At 56.4% G+C, this 17,040-nt stretch overlaps 1 protein-coding gene and 1 long non-coding RNA gene across 3 annotated transcripts in view; one reads left to right on the top strand and one right to left on the bottom strand.

Annotated features, from left to right (window-relative positions):
- The window catches only part of NFAM1 (NFAT activating protein with ITAM motif 1), a 36,396-nt gene extending 19,711 nt beyond the window's left edge, over window positions 1–16,685 (top strand). Inside the window, exons 3-6 of the mRNA XM_027966003.3 lie at window positions 890–1,002; window positions 6,272–6,370; window positions 14,775–14,861; window positions 16,227–16,685. Of these exons, the coding sequence (XP_027821804.2) occupies window positions 890–1,002; window positions 6,272–6,370; window positions 14,775–14,861; window positions 16,227–16,286 (359 nt within the window). The 3' untranslated portion in view covers window positions 16,287–16,685. The remainder of the gene's footprint in view (window positions 1–889; window positions 1,003–6,271; window positions 6,371–14,774; window positions 14,862–16,226) is intronic.
- On the bottom strand, window positions 1,420–5,898 carry LOC121819237 (uncharacterized). 2 transcript variants are annotated; one of them, XR_006059495.2, is made up of 3 exons: window positions 3,851–5,898; window positions 2,662–3,697; window positions 1,420–1,935 (listed from the first exon to the last, which is right to left on the bottom strand). It is a non-coding gene; the product is annotated as an uncharacterized LOC121819237 (long non-coding RNA). The 2 variants fall into 2 exon arrangements; XR_009600304.1 differs by having other exon boundaries at window positions 1,420–3,697.
- Window positions 16,686–17,040: the final 355 nt, after the last annotated feature.

Raw genomic sequence — 17,040 nt, 5'->3', positions numbered from 1 at the left:
AATGGAGCCCGGGGCCCGTGTGTGTTTGTGGAGACCTGTGAGCATGCACGCAGCTCGTGGACATCTTTCTGGGGTCAGATTCCTAGTTTTCATCACATTCTCAGAGGAGTGAGTAATGACTCCCAGAAGTTAATAAGAACAGCCCATCACCGAAGTCATGACCCTCTGACCCAACTCTGCCATTCCCACTGGTCGTGCCAGGGTTTCAGAAGGCCAGGGACCTGGGCTTGGCACCCCCATCCTGCGGTTTGCCAGGATGTGGCCTTGGACTTGCTCTTCATGGCGACACCCTGCCTGTCAGAGGCTTTCCTTGGGATGAGAGGGATCCTGAATGCAAGGGCTGGGGCCTGGTGGCAGGAGGACACACATGTGCCTGCCATGTTGGTTGGCACTCCGCCGTTTTTTGGTCCACCATATGGATGGAGGGATAGAGGGAGAAGAGGTGGATGAAGGGATGGGTGGCTCAAGGGAAATGGCTGGACTGTGCCCTCGCCCACCCCTGGCGCAGGGCAGCACCTGCCAGGCCTGGTACAGACTCTGCCCAACCCCTGCTTCACCTCACTGCTCCTGCCCATGTGAGCACGACATCACAGGTGGAAAGGAGGAGACCCCAGGAGGTGACGTGGCTCGCCCAGGCCCCGGAAGCGCCTTTTGGTGGAGCCAGGCCTTGAGGCAGGGGCACCTAAGGAGCAAAGGATGTGGTCCTTGCCCTTGCCAAAAATCAAGGCAGCGAACGCATTAAGGGGCTCGGCCAAGGCGAGTGTGGGGTGGTGGAGGACCTCAGCAGAGGTGGGGTCCGGGGGTCCTAGTTGGGGAGAGTTGTAAGGAGGGCTGGGGGTGGGGTGTGCCTCTCCAGACAGCTGACCTCTGCTTCCCTGCCCTCACCCAGACACAGGGTACCAGGAGCCCCCCCAGAGCCCCCAGAAGCTCCTGCTCTTCTGCTTCGTCGGCATCCTGGCCGTCCTGAGCATCCTGGCCACGGCCCTGCTTCTCTGGAAGAAGGTAGGGGATGAGGACCCAGGGCAACCCCGCCCCCACCCCACTCACTGTGGCTTAGGGACAGCCCCTCCCAAGCAGGGTGTTTGGAATAGGTGCTTCTTGGGGCCATTTGCCCCCAGGACCCCTGCCTCGCCTCACCTCCACCCCCACGGCCACCAGATCCTTTTTGATCTTGTTGCGGGAGATCAGGACTCTTGAGTCTTTTCCGGGGCTCAGGTTCCTTCGAGTGTCTGATGGAAGGTGCAGGCCTGCATTTGTACCATTTCTAGCTCTCTAAGTTTCCAAAACCTTATCTCATATTTTCTGTGTGTGCGTGCTAAGGCGTTTCCATCTCATGTTCAACTCTGTGCGACCCTATGGACTGTGGCCCACCAGGCTCCTCTGTCCATGGGGATTCTCCAGGCAAGAACACTGGAGTGGGTTGCCATGCCTTCCTCCAGGGGATCTTTCCGACCAGATTCGACCCAGGGATCAAACCTGCATCTCTTATGTCTCCTGTGTTGGCAGGCAGCTTCCTTTTCCACTAGCACCACCGGGGAAACCCATATTCTCTGGATCCCTGGCAACCCCGAAGGAAGGAAGGAAGGTTTCCTCAGGGCCGCTGGGTGCTGGGCACCCTCCCCTGCGTGCTCTGGTCAGTTGACCTCCGTTACTTCTTCCCGCTCTACAGCTCTGAACAGTGAGGTTTCTTCCCCCCTGCGGCTCTTCCAAGGACAGGGACAGGTGGGAAGGCTCTGAGTCTGTCCTCAGGAGCAGCCCCCGGGGGGCCGCCTGGGTGCAGGACACAGTAATCTGAGGCAAGAGTGCCAAGGGACTCACCCCCGCCTGCGGACCCCCAGCCCGGGCACAGCTGTGTGAGCACACAGGTGTCTTCCACGGGCGGGATGAGGCCCGAGCTGTGTCCGGGCAAGAACTTGACCTACTTCAGCCCTTGCTCTGCAGAAAAAAAAAAAAAAAAGGATTTTAATGATTGGATCTCAGTGTCCAGTGAAGCCAGGGAGGCCATGGGGCAGAGTAGGAAGTCACGAAGGAGGTCACTACCTCCTTCCCCGCACCCTTCCGCCTTCCCTCCCCTCCTTCCCAGGAACAGCTGCTGAGTGTCTAGTGTGTGCCAGGCTCTGGCCTAAGTGCCAGACCTAGTGGAAAGCAAGACAGAGGCACCCCCTGCCCTCTTGTCAAGTTTCCACCCTCTCTGAGCCTCAGTTTTCTCCTCCAGAAATGGGGTTAAGGACAGATCCCCTTCTCCATCTGAAAAGGTGGGCGAGACCTCATTGGTCAGATGCCAGTGGGTGCCTGGCCCCGTGGGAGCACAGTGCAGGGCACCTCTTGCTGTCGTCCGTGCCCTTGGGGCACTGGGGTGAGAGCCCAGCCTTGAAGGGGAGAGGACTCGGAGGGCCGGGAGCTGCCGCGGGGTTTGTGCCGCCGAAGAATTCCCCAGAGTTCCCTGGAGCTGCGTCTAAATCCGGATGTGGACCCTGTAGACGCTGCCCCAGAACTGGATGGCCCGCACGGTTTGAACCCTGAGCTGAGTACAGGAACAAAGCACGCAGCAGGGTCCCCGGCCAGATAACAGGCTACCCGGCCCGCCTCGGAGGCCGAGGAGGAAAAGGGACAGAGGACCCCAGGAGCACATCTGATAAACGCATCAAAGCTGGGACCTACCGACTCAGAAGAGGAAGATGAGTCCTGTCCTGAAAGCGGGTTCAAGGGCTCCCACTCAGCGTGAGGGCGAGGTGGGCTTCCCGGAGCAGGCAGCCTCTGATGTTGGTCCGTCCTTATCCTTGCGGGGCTTCAGACACAGCAGGTCTCCCTCCTCCATGGCGCACTCCATCCTTGGTTCTGGACTCCCCAGGGGAGCCGTGTGCTAGGTCACCCACATTTCTGTGGCCTCTGTATGTCGGCACGTCCCAGGCCCCTTCCTCAGAGCTCCCCTCATCTGTCTATACTCTTCCATGACTGCTACGCTCTAGGGATTACAACCCCACCTAGTGTGGCTGCCCTGAGCCCTCCCCGCGCTCCAGATCACATCTTCTCCGTGCAAGTGCCCACGGGCATCCGCACCCACCTTGTCAGGGACAGCGCTCCTTAGTCCCCAGCAGCTAACATCATCCCAACAAGTAGCACCACGCCCCAGATGTTCAGACTGGAAGCCCTGGTGCTGTGCCTGTCTCCCTGCCGCCCCCACGGCTGATCCCTGGACCCGTCCCGCAACCCCCAGCCCAGGCCTCCATCACCCCTCGCCCAGAATACAGGTCTCCCTGTTTTCTGCTTGCTTCTTCTCACTCTGCCCCACACAGCCTTGTTTCTGTGTCACCGCCTCTCCCCCCACCAGAGTGGAAGCCCCAGAAAGAAGCCCCAGACTTGGTGTCTGGGGGAGCCTGACTCACAGAGCTCGTGAAAGGGATGATGGAGTGAGTGAGCGCTGAGACCTGAGAGATGAGCCCGCGGTGGCCAGGCTGAGAGGTGGGCAAGGTGACAGTGTCGCTTCCACCTTACAGAGCAGGAAACGGAGGCTTTACAGATTTCCGGAGCAGCTGAACGGTTTATTCGTTTGAAAATCACGGTCAGAAGGGTACATGCTGATGGTCTGGGACGGGGCACCCGAACGGGGCAAGGCTGGCTCCAGGGAGCGTCACTTCCACCATAACACAAGGCACTGTCTCCAGGACCTGGATTCTTTCTCACGCTCCACTCCTGTCTTTGGACAGACAAGCAAGCTCTGAGAAGTCCTTCCCCGGCCCTGGCAGACTTGGACTCCTTCTCGTGACCCCACGATGTCTCTTACCTTCCTAGTGGCCTCGCCGCCCTCCCCACCCCCAGCCTCAGTGGAGCACCACGAGGCCAGGCCTACCTGGGTCTTGTCACCAAGAAGTCCGGCAGAGCCCCTGCCCGTGAGCCCACACCCACCAGCTTTGGCAGTGAAGCAGGTGGTACAGAGGAGGGGCACTTGGTTTGAGAACAGGGCACCTGGGTTTGATCCAAGCAGTCACCGACAAGCTGGACAAACTTCAGTTTCCCCCTCTGGAAAGCGGAACTCCATGCCCACTTCCTCAGGCAATTATGAGAATTAAGTAACAATGAGAGATGGTTAGACACCATCACTGACTCAATGGTCATGAATCTGAGCAAACTCCAGGAGACAGAGAAGGACAGGGAAGCCTGGCATGCTGCAGTCGATGAGACTGCAAGGAGTTGGACGTGACTTACTTAGAAACTTAGCAAGAATAAGTCCTAGAATTCTTTGTAAACTGTAAAGTGCTGCCTGAATGTCTGCCCCTGTCTGTCTGGGAGACTTACACATCCCAGAAGAGCCAAAACCCCAGGTATTGTCAGGGCAGCATCTTGGTCAATCACACAGACCTGGGTTCAAATCCTGCCCCTGCCGCTTCTGGCTCTGTGGCCTCGGGCAAGTTGCCAGCCCTCTCTGAGCTTTCACAGCCTCCTGTGTGGAACAGGGATGCCGTGTGAAGACTGGTCTTGCAGATTTGTCGAGGGGCGCAGGAGGGCAGGCAGGTCATGCATTTAGAGCCCCACCTGGCACCCAGTGAGGCTCCATCCTAGTCCTGAGCCATTATGCTGTGACTGGGGATGGCGCTGGCTTCTGCCTGAGAGTTAAGTAGCTCTCGAGAGCTAATCCCAAGTAAATGGGCTGGGGACTGGCAGGCGGCCAGGGTTTTTAATTAGCTCCTGCCCCGAGATGAGGCTGTTGTTGCTCCACTGTTGGCAGCACGGTGCCTGCGATGAGAGGGGGGCGTGTGGACAGCCTCCTCCTGCCTCTGCACGGCCTCCGGCTCCCAGAGCCCCCGCCTCCCGGAAGGCCCCCACCCACCCCACCGCCGCCGCATCCTCGACCACTAGAGTTTCTTGCAGCACCCAGCACAAGCTTTCTGAAACCACCTTCTGATCCTAGTGTGTCCTGCTTGCAGCCTTCAGACCTCTTCCACCATCCACCCTCTGCTCGCAGCCCAGCACAGCCGCCCTGATCCATCCCAGGCAGGTTTGCGTCTCTGATCACACTGACCATCTTTTCATTTCTCGAGACCTTCAGGCCCCGGCACCTGCTGCTGCCTCTTCCTCTCCTTCCTCTCTTCCAAACTAAGAGGACTTAAAAAAAAAATCTTTGGGTGCGCTGGGATTTCGTTGCCGTGCTTGGGCTTTCTCTAGCTGCCAAGAGCAGGCTCTAGGTTCAACGGCGTGTGCAGCACTTGGGTTCTTCCGGCGTCCCCTACATTGGCAGGTGGATTCTCAACTCCTGGACCACCAGGGAAGCCCCAGCCTTCAGGTCTCTAACAGCCCTTTCTGCCGGGCGAGGCACTTGTTTCCTCTCCTGAGCCAGAGGCTCTGTCTCTGTCGGTCAGCGCAGGAACCACGCTTGGGAAAACTGCTGGTTCATCGTCCACCTCTCCACTGGGTCCTAAGCTCCGGAGGGCAGGGATGGGGCCCCCGTGTCCACGCTGCCTGGTTCACTAGAGGTGCCTGGCGAGTGTGTGATTGCACAAGGGCCACCTAAGCAACACCCACGTGGCAAGCACTTACTTCCTCGTCGGTTCCCTGAATGTGTGCAACATTCTATCAAAGGAGGGTGATTGCTGGAGAAAGTGATGTCCAGACTGGGGGCAAAGGCAGAGCCTATGAGGGACAGAGAGGACTGCACACCTGGTCTGGCTGGTGCTCACTCAGCAGCCCTCTTCAGTAGTCGGCCCTGTAGCCGGGGACCCTGTCTCCCTGCTGGCCCTGTGCCCTGCAGCACCCACCTCCCCAGAACCAGGCCCTGTGTGGTGGGCAGGGTGCCTCGACGGAATCTTTATCGTTTCCAGTATCCTTGGGCAGGTGAGTGATTTGATGTAGGTCTTGGGTGTCCCAGTTGGCACAAGTGGTTAAAAAAAAAAAAAAAAAGAACGCCTGCCAATGCAGGAGACATAAGAGATGGAGGTTCGATCCCTGGGTCTGGAAGATCCCCTGGAGGAGAGCATGGCAACCCACTCCAGTATTCTTTCCTGGAAAATCCCATGGACAGAGGAGCCTGGGGAGGCTGCAGTCCACAGGGTCGCAAAGAGTCAGACACAACCGAAGTGACTTAGCATGCATGCACGCATTAAGGGTATTTGCCACGCTTCTCGGGAGAAGGTGGGTGGAAGGCGCTGAGTGATCAATTTCCAAGTGGCCTCATGGGTATCTGCCATCCTTTCCTCTGTGGGGTCTGGTGGGGTCTGGGGAGGAGGGGAGCTGCTGGTCCCCGCCCAGCTTGATGACCCTGATTCCTTTCCCCCAGAGACAGATGTGGGCTCTGTGGAAGCACGTTGCCAAGAAGTGCCCGGGCCCCAGTGCCACCAGCAGCCCAGGGCAGCCTCCGTCAGACTCCGTCTACACGGTGAGTCCTCCACCCCCTGAGGCCTGACTCGGGGACTGGTTCCCTGGCTCAGTGAGAGTTCCAGCTACGTGACTTCTCTGTGAAGTCCGAGCCTCCGCTTCCTCATCTGTGAACTGGGGACCTATATTCCCGCCCTGTGGGATTTCTGTGAAGGTGAACCGGGGTTACAGGTTTGTGGCCCTGGCCCCTGGCAGACACGTAGATGGGAGTCGCCTCTGGGGTGCCCTCCTTGGCACGCCCCTCCACTTCTGGAACAAGGGGGCGGCCAGGGCACAGTGGTGAGGAGTGAAGAAATTTCCTCCGTCTGACCAAGTGACAGTGACCAGCTCACCAACTCCTTCCTGTTTTTATTGCACAAACAACATTGGAGCAACAAGAAGAATCACAAAAAGAGGAAAAGGTCGGGCCGTGTCCCACACCCTAAACAGAGCAAGGAGTTTCAATTCTTCACCATCCCCTTCCCCACCACACACACACACACCACGCACACACACATACACAGGCACACATGCACGCGCATTGTTTTATGTCCTTACAGCCAAGCAGAGGTGCTGTTTGTTGCCCAGCAGGGCCTGCCCACCTGGTCTACACATGGCCACTCTGCCCGGGGGCTGGGATGCCGACAGGCATTCCTTTTCAGTTGCGTCTATTTTAGCTGAATGAGGAACATACGCTCATTGTCCAGAAAGCGAAGAATAAAGGCTACCCAATGTCAGCTGCGGTCTCAACTCTACGGGACCTTCAGGTCCCGCCAGGTGCGGGTCTTGGCTCCACACCTGGGAGGTGCACAGCCATGCCAGGGGTCCTGCAGGGGCCCCCAGGGGATGTTCTGGGACTCTGCCTGTACGAGCTCCAGCTGTTCCTGTACCCACCACCCTGACCCGTACATGAAACACGGATCTTTCCTCAATGTCCAAAAATCCCCACACAGAGGGTGTTCAGAATATGACCATGATTATCAAGGATGAGGTAGATGGGGACGAGGCGAAGACAGGGTTCCTTCAGGGCAGCACCGATGGCCCCAAAGGGGACACAACACTGCCGGCTTTCCCAGGGCCTTGCCCCCACTCCCACTCCAGGGGATTTCCAGCAGCCACTGCTTCCCACGGGGCCCCAGACTTCCCCATAGTCTCTTTTCTCCCGCCAACTTATCATGGTATTTTCCCTAGGAGGAATTCTGAAATCAGCTGTTAAATAAAAACATTTCTTTCTCTCCATACACACACACACACACACACACACACACACACATACACACACACACACGATCTTTCTATGTATATCAAATAGAAGAAAATAACCATCATCCTAAACCTATCTTCTTCCAGGATAAATACTACTAACATTGACTTCTATACCTTGCAGTCTTTTCTGTAAACACATACCGAGAGACCCATACACACGCTCACACACACACATTTTTTTAAAGAAAATTGGAGTAGTACCGCTGCTTTTGTTCATGTTACAGTATCTCATGAACATCTTTTCACATGAATAAATATCCTTCTCCAAGGTTATTTTTAATGGAAGAGAATCACTTTTGCATGGAGCATCTTTCTTGCCTGTGTTTAGACTTCTTTGAGACTCAGGCTGACTTTGCTGGAGTGTGGGGAAGAGGTCTGATGGCCCTGCCAGGTTGCTGGGTGGTTCAAGAGGCTTTAAGGCTGGAAAGGAGCTGGGGAGAGGGTCCACAGACTCTGCTAGCCCTTGAGACCTGTCCCTAGTGGCTAGGGTTGGACCTGGGCAGGTAAGAATGACATGGACAAGCATGACGATGATGTCAGGGGTCGTTTGGTGAGTACTCCCTGCATGCCTGGAGCTGTGGTACACGTGTCATCTCATTAACACTCATAATGGGGCTCTGGGCGTGTTGTTCCCATTTTATTTTCTAACTGTCTATTGCTGGTAAGTTGAGATATGATTGGTTATTTTTTATATGATTTATTTTTGTATGTTGACTATATAAAGAGTAACCTTGCTGAACTCACTAATTCTAATCCTTTCTCTGTCCATTCCGTTGTATTTTTTGTGGACCCAGCCATGCCATCTATGAATGATGGAAGTTTCATTTCTTTCTTTTTAACCTTCAGACCTTGTATTTCTTATTTTCTTGTCTTACTGCACTGCCTCAGACAGTGATGGTGAATAGGAGTGGTGGACAGGGAGAGACCTGTGTGTACGTCCCCTCTCTACTTTCTTTCTCTCTGTTGTATTTATTTATCTGGCTGCACTGGGTCTTAGCTGTGACATGCAGGATCCTTAGTTGTGGCGCTCGAACCCTTAGTTGCAGCAGGTAGGATCTATTCCCTGACCAGGGATTGAACTCAACCCCCAGGATTGGGAGCGTGGAATCTTAGCCACTGGATCACCAGGAAAGTCCCTCTAATCCATTTTGTTTGGATACTTTGATCACTGATTTTCAATCTTCCTTCTTTCCTAATTCATGCACTTAAAGCTATGAACTTTCCTTTAAAGTGGCTTTAGCTGCATCCCACAAATTTTGATATGCCACGTTTTCATTATTGTTCAGTTTAAATTTCCCACTGAGATTTCCTTCCTCCCCCATGAGTTATTTAGAAATGTTTTGCTTGATTTTCAAATGTTTAATTATTTTCTAGTTTCATTGTTTTTTATTCCTTACTAATTCTGTTGTGATCAGAGAATATCTTCTGTATGATTTCAATCCTTTGAGGTCTTTAGAGATCTGCTTTAGGTCAGCTTACATTTCAAATGCATTTGAAAAGAACTTGCATTGTGCATGGCTGAGTGAGTGAGTGTTCTGTGTGATAGAGAGGTCAAGCTTATTGATTGTGTTGGTAAAGTATGCCATTTCTTTATGGGCTTTTTGTCTATTAGATGTTAAGTGAATCAAGTTAAAATCTGCCCATATGATTGTAGATTGTATATTTCTCCTTCTAATTATGTCAATTTTTACTTTTTATTCACGTGAAAAAATGCTCATGATATATTGTGACCAAAAAAAAAAAAAAAAAAAGGCTATCCTGCTCCAATTCGTGTGTGTGTGTGTTTGTCTGTGAAAATTGACCAATTAAGGAGCATGGATTTAGATTTAGCCAGAGAGACTGGGCTGCAAAGCTTAGTTTTTTCGCTCATGAGTTCTGCGACTCAAGCTTTCCAAGCCTTGGTTCCATAAGCTGTGGCACAGGGCTGATGTAGTTTTCCGTTTACAGTCTGCAAACGCGTTCCAATTTCCTCTATCTGCAGTTTCTCATTTTGAGCCCACAGCCCCTCCAGTGACCCTGCTCTTTTTCCATGACTCCTGTTAACACATCTGTCAAAATTCTGTCTTCAGTTTCTCTCTCTCTCTCCTTTCTGATCCATTTAGTCAGGCTTTCTGCCCACCTGTTCTCTCTGCCCACCAAAGCCTTCCTTCTCAAGGTCGCTGTTGGCCTCCATGATATTAAACCCAGTGGCCCGCTGGGTCCTCCTCTTCCTTGGTGAGCTGCGGTGTCTGAGGCCAGCAAGCGCTCCCTCCTCCTGGACACACTTTCTCTACTTGCTTCCGGAACATTCCACCCTCCCGTGATGCCTCTCTGACTCACGGCCATACGTCCTCAGCCTCCTTCACTGGTTCCTTCTTAGAAACCAGGAATCCTGACCTCTAAACGTTGGAATCCAGGCCTGGAGCCCTTTCTCTTTGAGCTTCTCTCCCCTCCCCGGGTGATTTCATGCAGCCTCAACCTTTTGAGACTGTCTACACTCTGACAGCTCCCTCATTTCTATGTTCAGCCCAGACACCTCCTCTGAACACTGGAACCAGCTCTATTTGGACCCCTCATCAGCTTCTCTCTCAGACCAGTCTCCGGTTCTTCACCCGTGGAACTGCCTCTTCCCGCAGTCCTCCTGATGCAGAGGATGACCGCGCCACCCTTCCTGTTGCTCAGGCTAAACATTCGGAAGCTGTCCTTTCCTTCTCTCCTTGCACCACTGCTCCCGTCAGGTCCATCAGCACAATTTAACTCCAGACACATCCGGAATCTGAATCTTCCCACCCCTCCAGGGCTGACGCTGGTGGGAACCACCACCATTTCTTGCCTGGAGCCCTCCATTTGGGTTCTCCTTCTTTCTCCCTTCCTTTCTCTCTCTCTCTCTTTCTTGTATTTGGCTTTGTCGGGTCTTAGCTGTGGCATGTAGTACCCCGACCAGGGACTGAACCTGGGCCCCTGTGTTGGGAACATGGAGTCTTAACCACTGGACCACCAGGGAATTGGAACCCCTGGAACCCCTGCAATTGGTTTCTGATCAGCTGGCCCGTGATTACCCTAGCCCCACTGTCTGTGCTCCGATCAGCAGCAGCGGAGTCACCCCCTCCAAACATAGGTCCCATCCCTCTCTGCTCTGAGCCCTTGGTGAGCCTCGGGCCTCTGAGAAGCAGACACCAGGGCAGGAGTAAATGTGTGATAGTGGTATTCGGGGACCACTTGTGAGAGCAAATGGAAATGACTGGGAAAGCTGATGTAGGTCTGGTTCTGGGTAAAGGAAAGGGCGAAGGAAAGCAGAGAGGACGTGCTGACCTGCGCGCAGCCTACGGACGCTTCAGCAAGGCCCCTGGGAGCCCGGTCACGGGAGAGGCAGGGATGGCATCCCTGCCGGGCTCAGCCACTGGCTGGGGCAGCCCACGGGGCTGTGGCCTCTGTGCACACGAACACTGGGTCTCAGAGCCCAGCAGCCGGGCCCTGGGTCAGTGCTTTTGATCTCTGGAGCTGGAGGTCTGCGGATCACACTCACGACCGTCTAGTGAGGTGGATTCCTGTCTCACTCAGAGTGGGCACTGGAGCGCTAACTCTTCTCTGAGAGCTCTGCCCACAGGCCCTCCCGCCGGGGCACTCACTTGCTCCGACACACTGGTCTCCATGCTTTTCTGCAGACATACCAGGCTTGCCCTGCTCCACCCTGTGGTGGGGCCTTGGTGTTGGCTGTGTGTGCCCCCCCCCCCCAATGCTCAGGGGTTCTGTCTGGAGCTGTTGTGGGGCCCCTCCCTCGCTCCATCTCCCTGCTCAGGGGGCACCTTTGCAGGGAGGCCTTTCTGACCTCCTCACCCCCACCCCAACCCCCCCACCTGTCCCCGCCGTGACCCAGCCTCCTTCCCTTCCTTCTCCAGGTCTCTCTGTGGCCCTTACGGCCACTGTTTGCTTTCTGACTGTGGTCTGTCTGGGACCCCAGGGCCCAGCACATAGCAGGCACTCAGCAGTCAGCTGAGTAGAGGCCCGCTCTCAGCTCCCGGGTGCCTGGGGTTCCCTGGGGGCTCCGTGCTGGGCAGAGTGGGCACTCCATGGTGAATGTGGGGCATCAGCATTGTAGTTTCACATGTCCCAGGAGCATCTGGATGCCTCCGCTCAGCTCTGCTCCAGCTTCCGTCTGGCCCAGCGCCCTCATTCTCGCGCTCAGCCTCCAGCCCTCCTGCTCCTCCTGGCAGGAAGAGGGGCCTTTCCAGCACACCCCTGATGCCGTCGCTTCCCACCCAGAAACCTCCAGTGACGCCCCACTGCCAGCTCCTCAGCTGGCACGTGAGGCCTTCACTGGAGGCCTAGCCCAGCCCTGCCTTCCCGGACTCTGGTTAGCACCATGGGCCGTTCGCTTCAGACATGCCAGGATCCTAACCTAGAGCAGAAGTGCTCCGTCTCTCCTGAGTATCCCTTCTTGCTGAACAGGGCTCCCAGATCTGCCCCAAGAGTGAAGTGAGTGAAAGTCGCTCAGTCGTGTCCGACTCTTTGCAACCCCATGGACTTTATAGTCCATGGAATTCTCCAGGCCAGAATACAGGAGTGGGTAGCCTTTCCCTTCTCCAAGGGTTTTTCCCAACCCAGGAATCGAACCCAGGTCTCCCGCATTGCAGGCGGATTCTTTACTAGCTGAGCCACAAGGGAAGCCCCCAGAGGGCATCAGGCAACTCTCAGGTGTCCATGAGACATAGCTCTTGTGTTTCCTTGATGACAGGTGTGGGTATTACTAGGGGAATCAATGTCCAGGACCCTCAGATTAGGTCTCGGCCCAGGGCCGCTGACTGCAGACCTCAGCCCACCCGGACAAAGGCCTCGGTGCTGACTTCACCCCTCTGCCAGGGCTGATGACCACTCAGCTCAGCACCACCGTCCATAGAGGGCGGCAGGAGACAAAGGACTCGGGGAGCCTGGATCCCAGACAGGTGGCTCAGCCCGGCCCAGCCTCAGCGCAGAGCACAACACAGCAGTGTGGCCCACCCAGTGCTGTCCAGGCCAGCCGTGGCAGCACAGCGTCAGCCTAGCCCGGCCCGGCAGCCAGTTCAGAGGCCTGGCCCTCTCCCCGCGGACGGAGGCGGCCCCCATCACCCCTCCCTGGAAGGCCAAGAAGGAGTCCTGTTGACAAGGTGGCCTGCATTTCACAGCCTGCTGATGCAGGTCACAGCCGGCATGCAGATGCCGCCCAGCAGGTCAGGGCTTGTCGAAGGCTTCTCTCAGCAGCTGCTAATTGGCAGCAGCTCCTGCAGCCGCCCTTTCCCCAGCCCCGCAGCCGCTCCTGCCCACAGCCTGACCACCGCCAGGGTGGGTCAGAGGCCTGCAGGGCCCCGGGTCAGGATGCTCTTCTCTGGCTTGGAAATCACTTAGCCGCGTGCCCAGGCCGGTGGGAGCACACATCACAGAGGGCAGGAGGAGCTGTGAGACCTCAGACAGCTCCAGGCGTCTCTGGGCTGATATGTGGTGGGCGGCCCATGGGCACTGGACCTGAGGGGACCCTCTGAGGGGCCCGAGATCTGGTCTTCTGCCAGCATATCGGCAGAGAGGTCCTTTTTCTTGCTTCTCTCTGTGACCAGGAACATCCAGCTTGGTGGGAGGGCAGCTGTCAGATCTTCAGAGATCCAGGACTGGGTGGATGGAGGCTGGGGGCCCAGGGCCACTGGGGAGACCCACACCCCATGTGTCAGGCTTGCCGGCGGTGGCTGGTGCTTTGGGCAGGCATGAGAGCCCAACAGGCCAGAGCAGGTCTCAGAAGATGCCTTTCACTGAAACTGGGGCTCCTCCCTGGGGCCTCCCTGCTCCCACAGGCAGGTCAGAAGCCCCTCCTCCAAGACCCTCCCTCTTTCTGACTTGGAGGTCTCTGGGCAGCCTTGCCATCCCTGTGTGTGATGCCCTTGAAGTGAGGGTCTCCCAAGTGCCAAATGGTTTATTACACAGGTTTTCATGCCCTGCTGCGTTGGAGCCTCCTCCCACCCCTCTTTACCTCCCCTCCCTTCTCTTGCCTCAGAGTACCACCTGTCTCTCCAGCCTTCCTCAGCAACCCCTGCTTGCCTGTTGCCAGGGAAACCACCTCCTTGGCAACGAGCCGGCATCCATATGACATGTACACGTGGGAAGGAAAGGTTCCTGCCTCTTGCTTAGGCTGTTGGTGGCTCTGCTCCAACAACCCCCAAGGAGTAGCATCCACCCTGGTGCCCATCAGGGTCTGAGCAAGGGTCTAGGCTGTGACTGCAGAGAGGGCAGGGAGGCACCAAGCCCCCCTTGATGATCATTCAATCGTTATTAAGCACATGTGACTCACTAGACCCTGTGCTGGGCCCTTTGTGCACAATATCTCATATAATCATCCACTGAGCCTGCAAGATGAACAGTTATCCCCATTTTACAGATGAGGAAACTGAGGCACAGGAAGGCTCCCGGTTGCCTCTGGCTGGTAGATGTCAGAGCTGAGAGTTGAGCCTAATTTTGCCTGATTTCAAACAAGAAATCGTTTCTTTTTATTAATACCATCCTGAGGCCTCTGGTCAGGCTGTTCATAGATGGACCAAGAGTCAATGGGGCCCTAAGACACACACCCAGGTGAGTGAGGAGCCCCCTCACCACAGCTCATTCAGGGCTGTTCTCCAAGGGTCCCAACCATGGCCACGGTGACCTAGAGACAGATCAAGCCCCTCTGCGGGAGATGAGTGTGATTCCAGTGTGAGCCGAGGTCCTCTGTGAGCACAGGCTGGCGGGAGGGGTCAAGGGAGACCTAGAGGGGTGGAGGGGTGAGTGGGACCCTCCCAGGGGCTTTGGTCCAGGGAGTGAGGGGGGGTGTTCGCAGAGCTCCTGTTGCAGTCTTGGCCGTGGGAGTCACATCGGGGGACTGCTGGCTGCCAGGTGCCCGAGGCCCTAAGGACAGGCAGGGACAGTGTGTGTGGGCCTGGGCCCTTCCTCTTGCCAGCAAGCTGGAGGCCTGGAGAGCCCACCGGGCTGAGCACAGGCTCCACGAGAGGCTTGAGGTGGTGGGAGGGTGTGGCAGGGAGCACCCAGAGGTGTGGCACTGTGCAAACGGGGGAGGGGTGAGATGGCTCCAAGAGGGAACGGTGGGTGCAAAGGTGCGGCTGTGTGACCGAGAGGAGTGAGACTGGGCGCCGTGGGCGTCCCCTGACCTCACGGGTCTCCTGCAGGACCTACAGCGCCGCGAGTCCGAGGTCTACGACTGCATCCAGGGTGAAGCCAGCAGCCCGCCCACCTCCCAGGGCCTGCTCTCCCAGGTACGCAGGGTCGGGGCAGCGAGCCTGGCTCCTCCTCTCCTTCCACGTGTCCTCCTTCCACTTCCCCTCCTCTGGGAAGCGCCCGCCATGTGCCGGGGGTGGGGCGTGAGCCACCCGCTGCTGAAGCAGAGCCCTCCCCCGAGGCGGCTGACCTGGTACTTAGGAGGCCTGGTGGGTTTACCCCCTACCCCGGCACCACCCCTTTCCAGCTCTGCCGCCCTGGCCAAGGGGCTAACCTCTGTGCCCACATCTGTAAACTGAGGACCCTGAGAGCATTCACCTCCTAGACTTGCCATGAGGATCACAGATGGTACTGCGACCCAGTAGGCGCCATGCAAGGGAGCAAGCGTAACCGCCACTGGACACGGTAGAGAGTCTACGCCCGTCAGTCAGGCAGAGGCGTGAGGCTTCTCGCTGTCCCCAGGCTGAAGGTGGCTGGGGACTGTGCTGGCGGCAGCCGGGGCAAGCCTGGACAGGGCTTTATTATTATCATGAAGGGGGCTAAGGCACATCCCTCGATCATGAGTCTCTCTTAAACCTCAGTCTGCTCATCTGTCAAGTGGGTGCATGACACTTTCCTGCAAAACCAACTGCCCATGAATTCAAATGAGTTCCAAGTTAAGTAGCATCTATACCAGAGCTCTGGACACCATCAAGTACAAGGGTCTCAAGGACCGTGGCTGGGCACCTTGGAAGAACCATCAGGAAGTGAGGGGGCAGGTGCTTGGGCCCCCTAGCAGAGGCTGACTCTGTTGAATCTCCTATTCTCAAAGCTCTTTCTACGGTCATCTCTGAACTAGGCTGTGACTGGAGGCAAGGCTTCCCCACCCTGGGACCCCCAAGGTTGTCTGGGCCATCCCAGGGAGTGACCACTGTATGGCAGGCCCTGAGGTCCTGACCAGGACAACTAGACGCTGTTCCAGTTCCCCAGCAGCCTCGGGTCTGCAGGAACAGGGTCACGGATTCTTACAGACACACAGAAACATCTGTGAACAGTGGGCTCTGGGGAGGGACTAGCCCAGAGTTGAGGAGAGGGCTCTTGGCGTGCTGAGCTGAGCTCTGTAGAGTGAGGAGGAGGTCATCGGGGAACAGATAGGGTCCTGGGAGCACCCCAAGAGGAGAGATGACCATCTGGAGGGGCCTAAGGCAGGAAAGAAGAGGCCTGTGGGGCTGGAGGGCAGAGAGCAGGTGTGGGGTGGGAGGACAGGAAATGAGGCTGGTGAGGTGGGCCTGGGGACAAGAATAGGGCTCCCGGTCAAAGCTACTTAGAAAGCCATCTATTTGTCTGCCTTTGCCCAAAACTAAATTAGTGCAAATTTATCTTTCCCCTCCCTACTGTTCATTTCTTTCTTTTTTCCTTTCCAGGAGAAACAGCATAAATTTGAGGGTGATGGTGAATTTAACCTGGTCTATGAAAATCTCTAGGACGAGCTCTGCCTGCCCACAGGTCTTGCCCTGGATCAGAGGCCCTGGGGAAGCCTCTCCCTCCAGGGAACTTGATCTGTATTGGAAGTGCGGCTGCAGGGTACCCCATCACCTCGCCCCCACATTTACGAGGCTGGCCCCCACGCCTGTTCCACAGCCCAGTCATGCCCCTCAAGTGTGCCTCATCTCCAGGCTTTTGCCCAAGCTGTTCCCTCTGCAGGTGGGCACTCCCTCCATCTCCAAGGGCTCTCTTGGACACCTCCCATCCCTGGGGCCCTCCTCACCCTCTAGGGACGCTCGGGCTCTCTTACACCAGCCTGAGCCACCAGGAGGTTCCAGCGGGGACCCAGTACTGTGTGCACACACAGAGTAGATGAATAAAAGAGCAACTATACAAAAGGCCCCCACCCCTTACCCGCTGCCCTGTTGGGCCAAAGACAGAGCAGCTGTGCAAAGTGGAACCGGGGGCCAGCGCGGGAGGTACGGGGTGTGAGCAAGAATGAACCATGCGGAGGCTGGGCTGGGAGACCGAGCTGGAGGCCCAGGATGTGATCATCGGTCTGGGGGCCTGGGGCTGGGAGGGTCAGGGCACATGCAAGTGAGGAAGGAGATCTGGGCATCAGGGGGCAGGGAGGAGGGTGCTGGCAAGACAGGGGCCAGACAGACTGACGCTCTCTGCCTCCCCCTACGGGGACCCCAAGGTTATTTACCCTTCAGCCTGCCTCTGACACTCAGCGTGCCAACTGCTGCCTCC

This window comes from Ovis aries, chromosome 3 (assembly GCF_016772045.2).
Source record: "Ovis aries strain OAR_USU_Benz2616 breed Rambouillet chromosome 3, ARS-UI_Ramb_v3.0, whole genome shotgun sequence".
Classification (NCBI taxonomy): Eukaryota; Metazoa; Chordata; class Mammalia; order Artiodactyla; family Bovidae; genus Ovis; species Ovis aries.
Note: the sequence above shows the minus strand (reverse complement) of the source record. Positions and strands in the feature narration are given on the sequence as shown.